This window comes from Emydura macquarii, unplaced genomic scaffold, assembly GCF_026122565.2.
Source record: "Emydura macquarii macquarii isolate MOO-44397 ecotype Brisbane River unplaced genomic scaffold, CSIRO-AGI_Emac_v2 contig_302, whole genome shotgun sequence".
Lineage (NCBI taxonomy): Eukaryota > Metazoa > Chordata > Testudines > Chelidae > Emydura > Emydura macquarii.
In genome coordinates this window covers 1,184,811-1,195,898 of record NW_027130439.1, presented here as the reverse complement: position 1 = coordinate 1,195,898, position 11,088 = coordinate 1,184,811, and the positions used below count along the sequence as shown (strand labels likewise).

Below are 11,088 nucleotides of genomic sequence, written 5' to 3'. Positions count from 1 at the left end.
TATCAGCCTGCTACCTTTTAAGAGGCAAGATTTATTTCTTGTTTGGGCAGGGGAGTTTGACATCCACCAAGTTTAATTAGTTGAACATGATTTTAACAAGAGTTTCCTGTGAAACCTTTTACAACTATAAACCTATGTTGGCAGGCTTTCTATGGCATAAGATCTTTCTATAGAAGAATGGTCAGTAACAATGAGTAGGCTGACTGCAGGACAGGTCAACCAGATGCTAACCATACGTTTCAAGTAAAAAGTTCGCCTTGTTCCCTCTTGTTCCAGCCTTTTCTGCAACACACTCAGTAAAAGCAGGCAGCTAGCTGCATTGGGAATATCTTATGCCAGTCTGAAGGCTTACACATTGGGGTGTTTGCCTAGCACACACTGAGCACAGTGGGTGCTGTGCATGAAATCAAAGTATAAAGCAAGGTACCCCTCAAAAATTCAAGGTATCAAACTCTACTTGGGAGTTTTAGTTAGTGGCCACAGGCACACTTTTAAACGTGCAACAAGATTTCTAGCATTCTTCAATGATGGTCCCAATCAACGAGTACAGCTTTTTCTTAATAAGCCGAAACCCAGGACTCAGAATCAGAGTACGCTTGCTGCCAGATGCAAAACAAGCTCGGGTAAAGAAAAAGTCCCTGAAGCTGGGCCATGAGCAACATTCCTGCTTGAACACAAGCGTCAGTTCAAAAGTAGGAACAACACTGGGGTCACAGATAATCTTATCCAGCTTTTTACATACAGTTCCAGTTTCTAAATTGACATGTATCACGCAACCTCGCAAACCACAGGGCTCAGTTGAAGAAAGCCGCAATACATCTTGAGCTATTCTTTTGGTTAGTTTTTCTGGTATCAGAAGCTTTGAGCAGTGAAGCTTGGTCTGCTTTGATTTGGATAGGCAGTTCTCCAACATTTTAACTAAACTTTGACAGGTTCTTTCCTCAAACACCACCTCATTAAGGTTGGGTTCAGGTGAAACGTAATCCCAGTAGTCAAAGTCTGCAGGGGGAATTATAAGAAGACATGAGGAGGAAAAAAAATACACAGTAACATACCTGTAACTGGCAACAAACCTATGTGTTTATTTTCCAGAAGTATTAAATAGTGATAGTTAGCAAGCCAGCACACTACAGTGTTAGTGTAGTTTCTCATATTATTGAGAATTAAAACAAGGTATATATTATGTGTGTTGCCAACAGCAGTCTGTGGTCACTTGAATTAATTCAAAGTACAGATTATCAAGTTACACATCTCTTGATTACATTGGTTATTACTGAAAATTTAAATTAATTCTCCACTGAAAAGAGGACTTCATAGCCATTACTAATGTTTACCACTGCAGGATGATAAAAAGCTAGCCTCCTGAAAGCAGGAAGTTAGTTTGCTTAAAGGAAAGTGGTATCTTTGCATTTGACCACCTGCTTTCTAATGTGATCTGTCTGTAGGGTGGCAGATTGCCAAGGGCTGTGATTGTTTTGTACATACATGGAAAATAACTAGCTCATCCGAGTAAACTACTGAAATCTGTGAAGTACACTGCAAGTGCATTAATAATAACACAGATTTATATGCCGAGACAGTTAACTATTTCATAAATCTGTTTATAACTACTTATTAGTGAGTGAGGATAAGCCACTGCATTATGGGACAATAATAGTTACAAAATCTGTTGTTTTACTAATTCTGAAAAGTTTGTTAGGATCATCTTTACAGTTACCCTGTCTAACCAGGAAGATCATTTTAGTAACCCTAAAGCATTAATCAGATTTAGCTCTACAACATTTTGCATCAGTATATTCCCCTACTTATAGCCATGTAATAATTTAGGAGCACAACCTCTGCTTCATTACCCCCACCTACCAATATCCCTGCATGAGCACATAATGATAAGTTATAACACCACTTGGGGGATGGACCCCCTTCCCCTTTTGCAGCCTTGCTTTTTAAAAGAAAAAAAAAAAAAGGGTTGGTCAAAGATACTTACCGGTTATGTTCACATGGTGAAAGCCTTGGTGTATCAACTCTGAGCTGCATGCAGTGTTTTTACTGCTCAAACTGCCAGTTACAACCATTTTAAAATACACTAGAACCTCCAACAGATCTTTATGCCCTTCTGGTTTACTGAAAGGGAAGCATATGTAGTATGCTTATAAACAAAATCAGTTATTAAGAGACACTACAGCAGCATCTCAAGGAGGAACACTTGTTTATAAAGAGATGAAAAAGTAGTCTTGGAGTTTAGTGACACAATCCAAGATGCATTGCCATGCAGTTTATAACTTATCACCTTGGATATAGTTTCTTCTTTCAAATGAAAGCCTTTACTTCTTATTGCAAGGAGGCCCAGCTTTAAAGCACATAAAGAACAAAGTTAAATCACCTATCAGTGGAAACAGCCCCCATGATTTCACCCTACCTGCTAAAACTTCACACAGAAATACAATTACAGTATTTATATTTAAAATAGCTACCTTCACTTTCAGCGAGAATAAAGCCACTTCAAATAGGAAGTGCAAACATTCTAAACAAACATCAACCTATAACTAATATATCCACCTGCCATTCATTAGCAACCCCACCTTACTCTTCCCTCCCACGAATCAACCTTTTGCTAGGGCAGCAGCAAATTATATACACTTCTCATTCCCCCACCTGTCTGTGCTCCTCCCTCTACCTCTCCCCACCTCATTCACATTCCCAGGGCTGCGTTCTACTCAGCCACATCTTTCCCCTCTCATTGGCTGCTCCAGGAGGGTCTGTGGGGAGGAGAACGGGGACAGGACTCATCTAGTCACTCATGTGAAAGAGGAGAAGCTTGAGCAAGGAGGGGGAAGGAGTGGATGAGATCCAGCTAATGATTGGTCAGCGGCAGTGTAAAAAAGATTCAGGGGCTGGGAGAGCTGGAATGCTGATCACCTGACACATGTCATACTCAGCCCCTGTCATATAGCTGAGTGCACAGATGTCCTGCAAACAGACGCATTAGCAGCACCCACTACCATCTCCTCCACCACCACAGTATTGTGTTCTGCAGCAAGTGCTTGTTTTTTTCTAAGTAGAATTTTTATTTCATTTGTTTGCCAAGGTGCTTTGCACATATGTATGTGGTTTTAAATGACTGTTTTCTGCACTCACACAAATGTTCCCTGTGCCCATGTGTCCCCTTCATTTCCTCTCCCATTGACCTCAGTTCTCTGTCATTGCAGAATGGGACTCATGAAGCATGTTTCTCCCGCAATTCAGAGAAGTTTTCAAGCTACAGTTTACTGAGCTAATATTGTATGATTAACGCAGCATATTTTACTAATGCAGCAGCTGTTGTTGATGAATGAAACAACTGCCCTATTACAGAGGTACAATAATGCAAAAAGGATACATGGAGCCTGATGTAGATCTCACACTGGAGTAAAACCAGCAAAACTCCATTGATTTCACTGGATCACTCCTAATTTACACCACTGCAAGATAAGGATCAGGGCCATAATATTAAAGTTAATAATAATATGCTTTTCCATAGTGATTTCAAAGGGAGGATTTCAAAGTGTTGTACAATCATTAATTAATGTTGCCTCAAACCTCCAATGAGCTTCAATTGGGCAGAACTGGGGTATTAATTCTCAAATCATGCCTGAAAGTTAAATATTACTAGAGCAAAAGCTGCCTATATACAGATACTTGATGTTCTGACTGATAAAAACTTGTATACCAACATTTGTACAGAAAATTACATGTCTGTGTGAGGGGAGAGGGTGACACTAGTTTATTTTACTTCTTTTTGAAGAGCTGCACCTCTAGTGTGTTTACTACAGGGCTGTAAATAGCTTTTGGTTCTTGGTAATGGATTTAATTACTCAATGTACTCTCAAAGAACAGGGAGCAAATTAGAAGCTGAGCCTGGAGACAGGTGGTCAGTTGGAACTTGGGAGGTGGTGCTGTTCTATATAAATTGGCCACTTTTAGCACTTATAATAAAAGGAAGTTATGACTATATCATCTCAGCCAACAGCTCCAAAACATGCAAAGCATGTTTACTGCAGTTTAGAGACAGGGAAGTGTTTTAAAGTGGGGGAAGGGAACGCTACTTCTCAATTTTTTATTTATTCCCTCCATACAGAAAAAATTCAAATTTTCTCAGGCTTTTCTCCTTCTCCATAGTTTTTGGTTGCTGCTCTTTAAAATATGGTTAACTGCAAAAAACCCAAACAAAAGCCACCCAACTTAAAAGTATGAGGGCCAAGACATTCAGAGTCCAGATGCAAAACCTGGGCCAATACTCTGGGCCTTCTTCTCCATTACTTTCCATCGTGTTTGCACATTCTCTTTTGGTAGCATTTTGCACAGGTGTGAATGCCTCTGTAAGGCAGCAGAGAATCAGGCCTTCCAACTTTGAGTTATGCCATGAACTAAGGCAACAACATCACAATGGCTTAAGTGTTGGCCCTAGCTCTATTTTACTGCCCTCCCTATCATAAAACGTGAGGACAGTCAAGCTTTTGCTTAAATTTAACTTTGGTAGTTGAATATCCTTGAAGGTATGTGGGTCGGGGGGAGTAGTGTATATTGCTCCCACAAGAGCTGGCAGGCCAGGTGATGTTAGTTTTCCTTCTATCCAGTTGCTTCATTGTACTAAAAGAAACAACAATACATTAGAGTATTTCCTAACATTCTATATAAGCAACTGCTCTAGTGACCACAGATGTGTGATTTAACTAACAATGGAGTAGAGATGGTCAGCCTAATAAAAAAAGAGCAGGGAAGTGTTCACAAGACTCTCTTGATTAGGTTATGGTTCATATTATCATGAAAATGTTTTAGGAGCCCCTGCTCTAATGGACTTGCCTTCTAACAGCTACATTCTCCTGTAGTTCAGAACTTCTCTTTCAGAATCTTGTCACACATTCACACCACTAACAATTGTTCTAAATGGTAGCAGGGCAGATTCCTCAGTGGGAGTTTATTGGAGAAAACAAAAATGCAATAGGGGATTTTAGAGCATCTTATTAATGTGATTTGGTTAATGTGTACTAGAATTGGGGAAGGATTAAAATACAGACTGATGACACAATGGTTTTACGTTACATCCTACTTTTAAAATGTTTAGTTTGTTTGTCAAGTCAGTGATTCATTAATTAAAATTTCTCATTCATCAAGAGTCACTTGGGTCGACTGCTGATTGGAACAGCTCCAAAAGAATGTAAATTATTAGTTGGTGGTTCATTAACCTGATAGATTACTGTTAATCCGGCAGCCACCTATGCACAGGAAAGAATCTATTCTCCTCTTATGAGGGATAATAGACCCCTCATTCTCCAAGTTTTTAGTGCTATAAAAATGTTTGTTAGACTAATTGCAGCCACTGATCAGTAAACCTATTTCTAAGGGAAAGAGTTGTCTTTGGGGATTTCCAACTGTTTTACAAAGAAATGGACTGAAGACAAATACTGAAATCTAAACAGATTTTATTGAAGTAACATTTGTTCTCCCACCCTCATTCTAAGAGTAAAAATGAAACACTTTGGCAAACAGTTCTATTGCTATTTACATGAACAGAAGAATATTTGCTCCATCACTGCTTTAGCTGAAAGATGAATAGACTCTAGTTTAAAGATATAAAAAAACAAAGGAAAGAAAAGAATGCTGAAGAAGCTGGATATGAATCAGCACTGTGCCCTGGTCGCCAAGAAGGCTAATAGCATATTGGGCTGCATTAGTAGGAGCATTGCCAGCAGATTGCGAGAAGTGATTATTCCCCTCTATTCTGCATTGGTGAGGCCGCTTTTGGAGTATTGTGTCCAGTTTTGGGCCCCCCACTACAAAGAGGATGTGGACAAGTTGGAGAGTCCAGCAGAGGGCAAGAAAAATGATTAGGAGGCTGGAGCGCAAGACTTATGAGGAGAGGGTGAGGGAACTAGGCTTGTTTAATCTGCAGAAGAGAAGAATGAGGGGGGATTTGATAGCAGCCTTTAACTACCTGAAAGGGGGTTCCAGGGAGGATGGAGCTAGGCTGTTCTCAGTAGTGGCAGATGGCAGAACAAGGAGCAACGGTCTCAAATTGCAGTGGGGGAGATCTAGGTTGGACATTAGGAAAACGTTTTTCACTAGGAGGGTGGTGAAGCACTGGAATGGGTTACCTAGAGAGGTGGTGGAATCTCCATCTTTAGAGACTTTTAAGATGCGGCTTGACAAAACCCTCACTGGGATTATTTAGCTGAGGTTAGTCCTGCTTTGAGCAGGGGGTTGGACTAGATGACCTCCTGAGGTCCCTTCCAACTCTATGATTCTATGAATGCCAGAACTTCCATGAAGGAACTGGCTGTTGTGCCTTTGAGTAAAATCATATCACAGAGAAAGTGATAAGGCAACTACCATATTATTGACTTAGAAATGGTGAGTATTAGCAGAGTGTCTTTTCCCTGCATAAGGGATACATGTGGGAAACCCCATTAATGATAAATGGAGTATTTATTCACACAACCACATGCCTAATTTTGCTTCTACTGAAGTCCATGAGGATTTTGCCATTGATTTCAAAGACAATAAGGTCAGGATCATTTTGAGTAATATGCATTTTTCGCCATGCAATAATGCGTAAAGCCAGACTCTGCTTTTTTAATCCATTTGTAAATCCCCATTATACCCTAACTGCCCGTACTAGTTTCCATGCAGAAACCTGACTTTTCTAGGAATTGAACTGATGTGTCTTGGTGTCCAAGATAGAAGAGGGAGCAAGGTTTTTTTTAAAAAAGCTGTTCTACCAGAGCTGAAGGAAAATCTCCATTACTGGCTGTGACCATAGGTGTTAATAATTAGGCACTGACTATTAAATAGTGACAGATGATAGATTTTTACATATTTAAGTGCTGTCTGAGGTAAATAGATTTTTTAAGTTAATTTAATTAAAATAAACAGTGCAAAAACCACATGGGAAATTAATTACTGATGTAAGGAAATGCTGCTCCATTGCCTTCACTGGAATTACACCTGCTTAAAGTGGTGAATTTGGACCCCTCTTTGTGCAGTATAGAATTAGGGACATTCAGCCAATTGAATCAACATTAGAATTATTATATTTATATTATATATACAATATATTATATATATACATATATATTTATATTATTACAGGGGTTCTCAAACTGGGGGCTGGGACCCCTCAAGGGGTCTCAAGGTTATTATGGGGTGGGGGATATGTCACGAGCTGTCAGTCCCTGCATATGCCATGGCTGCGGCCGTCAGCTCCATGCATGGCTGAGAGCCAGAGCCCTTCAGAGCTGGGTGGCTGGAGAGCAGTGGCTGCTGGCCGGGTGCTCTGAAGGCAGCACTGCCCCCAGCAGCAGTGCAGAAGTAATGGTGCATGGCATGGGGGCGGGGGTTGGTATGGCATAGGTGTGTCGTCACTTTTTTTAGGGCGGGAGGGTTATCACAGACTGAAATATTTTCAACGGGGGTCCCAGAAAAAAAGTTTGAGAACCCCTGTATTATTTCCCTTTCATAATAAGAAAAGGGTATTCCAGGCAATTTCTTGGAGATTATGGAACTTCTTCGGTGGTTGAAATGAATGGTCATCATTTCTGACAATATGTTCAAGATGTGCAATAATCCTTCATGAATACACTGTCTCAGGGTGTTTTATCACTTAATTACTGTCAATTCCTTCTGGCCACTGTAGCGTATACATGCATCATAAAATGAGTTACAATATAAAACCTATCTTGCTAAAAAACATTTTTTTGATAGTGATCACGACTGCTGTATGATTCTGAGCTCAGAAGTCGTTACCATAGTGACTCCATACTTGGGTAAAAACTATTTTAAACCGTGCAAAACAGTATACAATATCTGTCTTCACAGAAAGTAATTTAGGGCATGTGAATTTTCTGATGTAAAGCCTTCTATATTGAAAAAGCTTATATGTCAGTTATGAGTATTTATGCATTTTTTGGCTACTGCTTGAAGTAATTTGCATGCACTTTTTTTTAAAATGCATGCTTTATTTCCTGATAGAAGTTTTTCTCATCTGGATTTAGCTGCACCCTTAAAAGACATTTGGACACCTAAGAAGTATATGCTGCATCTAAAGTATTCTCAGACAGAATTAGTGAGATGAAAGACTATGGAGACATTTTGGGTAATCTAGTGTAATCTCTCTCCCCCGCCAATGAAGGACTGTTCCCTACAGTTACTTTGTCCAGTTTTGTTTTAAATTTCTCTAATCATCCACCACTGCCCTGAGACGATTTAGAGAAAAGTGTTCTAATACCAACCGACTGTGCTGCAGTTTAAACTGATACCATGGAAAAAGTGGGAATACAGTAAATGAACTCCTGTTCCCACTGCAGTTGTGGGAGTTTTGCCATTGTCCTCTCTGGGGCTAGGATTTTACCCAGTGACCTTAATCTTAAGCAAGTGAATGTGTTAGCGATGTCTCACAATTGATTACAGTTTAAAAAACAAAAAACATGATAATTCCAGGTGTTACTCACAAGTACTCAATCTGTCCATAACAATGGCTTTCACAGAATTATTTTTAGTTGATGATAGATTGCCATCAATGCCCACTTTTGATACCTCCTCAGGGCACAGGGCCTCTCCCTGATTTTATCCCATGTTTATAATTTTCCAAATTTGAATTTGACCAAGAATTCTAGGGGTAACACTCCAACCCTTAGGAAAAGTGCCATAGGATGTTTAATAACCACAAGAGATCAGGACCATAGTTTTGCACCTTAGCTATACCCTCAACTTCTGTAAATTGTTGTAGCTCAAGTGAAGTCAAGGGTGCTATAACACTGTACGCCAGCTAAGAATCTGGCCCTTCTCTGAGAAAATGGTACTTCTAGTATCACTGTGCTTTACAAACATCAGTTACTTTCTGCTACATCTCTGAGATTTGTACTGTAAGTGGGTATTATTAGCCCTATTTTACAGATGGGAAAACTGAGGCATAGAAATTAGTGATTACCCATGGCCACACAGGTAGTTGTGACAGAATGGAGACTAGTATTCAGGAGTTCCTGACTTCTACCCGTACCCCTGAACCTCTCAAAACCTAAACCTGAGACAGACCAGCAATGAGAGAAACAAAATTATTCATGCAGGAAACTTAAAATGCTGTGTGATTTATTCTGTTACTGTAAATAGCTGTAACCAGATGGGTATATTTAGGAAATAACCTTGAATGGTTATATTTACAGGACACATGTTTACATGCATGTTTGAACACTACATTACTCACTCCTCAAACACTGTATTATCAGTATGGTAGGTTGTGGTGTTTCGGGCCATCCACTCAGTACTAGTGATAAGGAGAATGCGTTACATTTCCTTCTCTGATTACAGACCGAGAGAGAGATCTTGGCCTTACTAAAGTCAATGGCAAAACTCCCACTGATTTCAATAGAGCCAGGACTTCACCCTAGGCCTTTTAATCTATGTGATTAAAAGTGTGGATATGGTAAAAAGAAGGAAAAATCCTCTCATTACATGTACACTAGGTCGTGACAAAACTACACAAACAAAGCTATTTGTAAATTTGGAGTATCTTCATGGTAGGATCCCCTGTTCTTTATGTTATAGTGATATATGTGCATAATTCTTATATACCAGATAATAATTAAACCTCTTATTAATGGTTGGATGGTCTGAAGAAGCTGCTGAGCATTAAACAAACAAACAAACAAAAAATCAAATCTTGAAAGGTGCTGCCATAAGAATTCATGTGTCAGCTAATATTTCACTCTCCTTTAATCTCCAGAGTTACACACATACAGCACCAATTTGGATCAGGGAGAAGGAGAGACTATTACTATTACTTCTGCTTAACCACTATAGATGACCGTCTTTCTAGCACTTGATGTATTTCTCTTTATACAGAGTAAGGGGTATAGGATTTTCTTGTCTTGTTCTCTGTATCTGATTTTAGGAAAGCTACATTTTAGTTCTTTACTCAGACTTCATGGAAAATTTTAGCCAAGATAGTTGATTTAAAGAGATTACATAAATTAATGAGTCTCTGCAGACTGGTTCAGTTAAATAACTTGCTTACACAGAATTATCACACTTATTAAAAATGAGCTTTTTGCAATCAGAGAAGTAAAGACAGCAGAAAGAGAGAATTATAAATGGAACAGAGCAGAGAGAATGAATGTTATAACATAATTCCAGTGTTAGAGTGCTGTGAAAACCAACATAGATGAAGTGGCAGAAAGGTCTAGTGTAATTCAATCATCCAGGTGATTTTTCATGACCTGGCAGTAGGCAAGAAATGATATTTGGCTACTAGTAGTTTAGACATGAGAGAGAGAAGTCGACATAGTTTATTCAGTATATTTCTTCTGCGCTACATGAAAAGCACAACACATCTGCTCCTGTTCCTGTTGAAGTCAATGAAAAAACCCTCGTGCTAATTTCAGGGGGGACATCTACCCTGCAAAGAACACCTGTGTCTGAAAGTCAGAGCTCGGGTCTACAGACTCAGGCTCACCCTAAACCTCTAAAAATATCCATGTAGATGTTCTCGCTCAGGCTCTGAAATGGAACCCCCTTACTGTGCTTGAAAGCCTGCACTCCAGCCCAAGCAGGAACATCAACACAACTATTTTTATTGCCATAGAGTGAGCCTCAGTCTGTAGACTCAGGCTTTGAGGCTCACTGCTGCTGGTTTGAGTTTTGTGCTCTTTTTTTTTTGTTTTTGGGCAGCATAGACATACCCACTGAGTACAGGACCTGGCCCAGATCTGTGAGCCAAGAAGACTTACAAGAGGATGGTGAAAGAAAGGAAATAGAAATACCTTAAACGTATATGGAACATCTCATCCCAAAGGATCCCATCAGAATTATAGTCTAAAATGTAAAAATAAGAAATGTAACTGGCTTCAAGGCTGAACTTAATAAGTTTATGGAAGGGATGGTACGATGGGACTGCCTACAATGGCTCGTGGCCCATTGGTGACTGCCAGTAGCAAAAGTCCCCAGTGGCTGGAGACGGGACAGCAGATAGGGAGAGCTCTGAGTTACTAAAGAGTGTTCTTTCCCAAGTATCTGCCTGGAAGGTCTTGTCCACCTGCTCAGGGTCTAACTGATCACTAC

At 39.7% G+C, this 11,088-nt stretch overlaps 1 protein-coding gene across 6 annotated transcripts; it reads right to left on the bottom strand.

Annotated features, from left to right (window-relative positions):
- Positions 1–297: 297 nt before the first annotated feature.
- Positions 298–2,780, bottom strand: DDIT4L (DNA damage inducible transcript 4 like). 6 transcript variants are annotated; one of them, XM_067553673.1, is made up of 4 exons: positions 2,472–2,637; positions 2,288–2,347; positions 1,985–2,121; positions 298–999 (listed from the first exon to the last, which is right to left on the bottom strand). In XM_067553673.1, the coding sequence occupies exons 3-4, from the start codon at positions 2,070–2,072 to the stop codon at positions 512–514; spliced, it is 576 nt and encodes a 191-aa protein (XP_067409774.1). In that variant the 5' UTR covers positions 2,073–2,121; positions 2,288–2,347; positions 2,472–2,637; the 3' UTR covers positions 298–511. The 6 variants fall into 6 exon arrangements, with proteins under 6 accessions (XP_067409774.1, XP_067409783.1, XP_067409756.1 ...); XM_067553682.1 differs by lacking the exons at positions 2,288–2,347; positions 2,472–2,637 and adding an exon at positions 2,653–2,780; XM_067553655.1 differs by having other exon boundaries at positions 2,288–2,637.
- Positions 2,781–11,088: the final 8,308 nt, after the last annotated feature.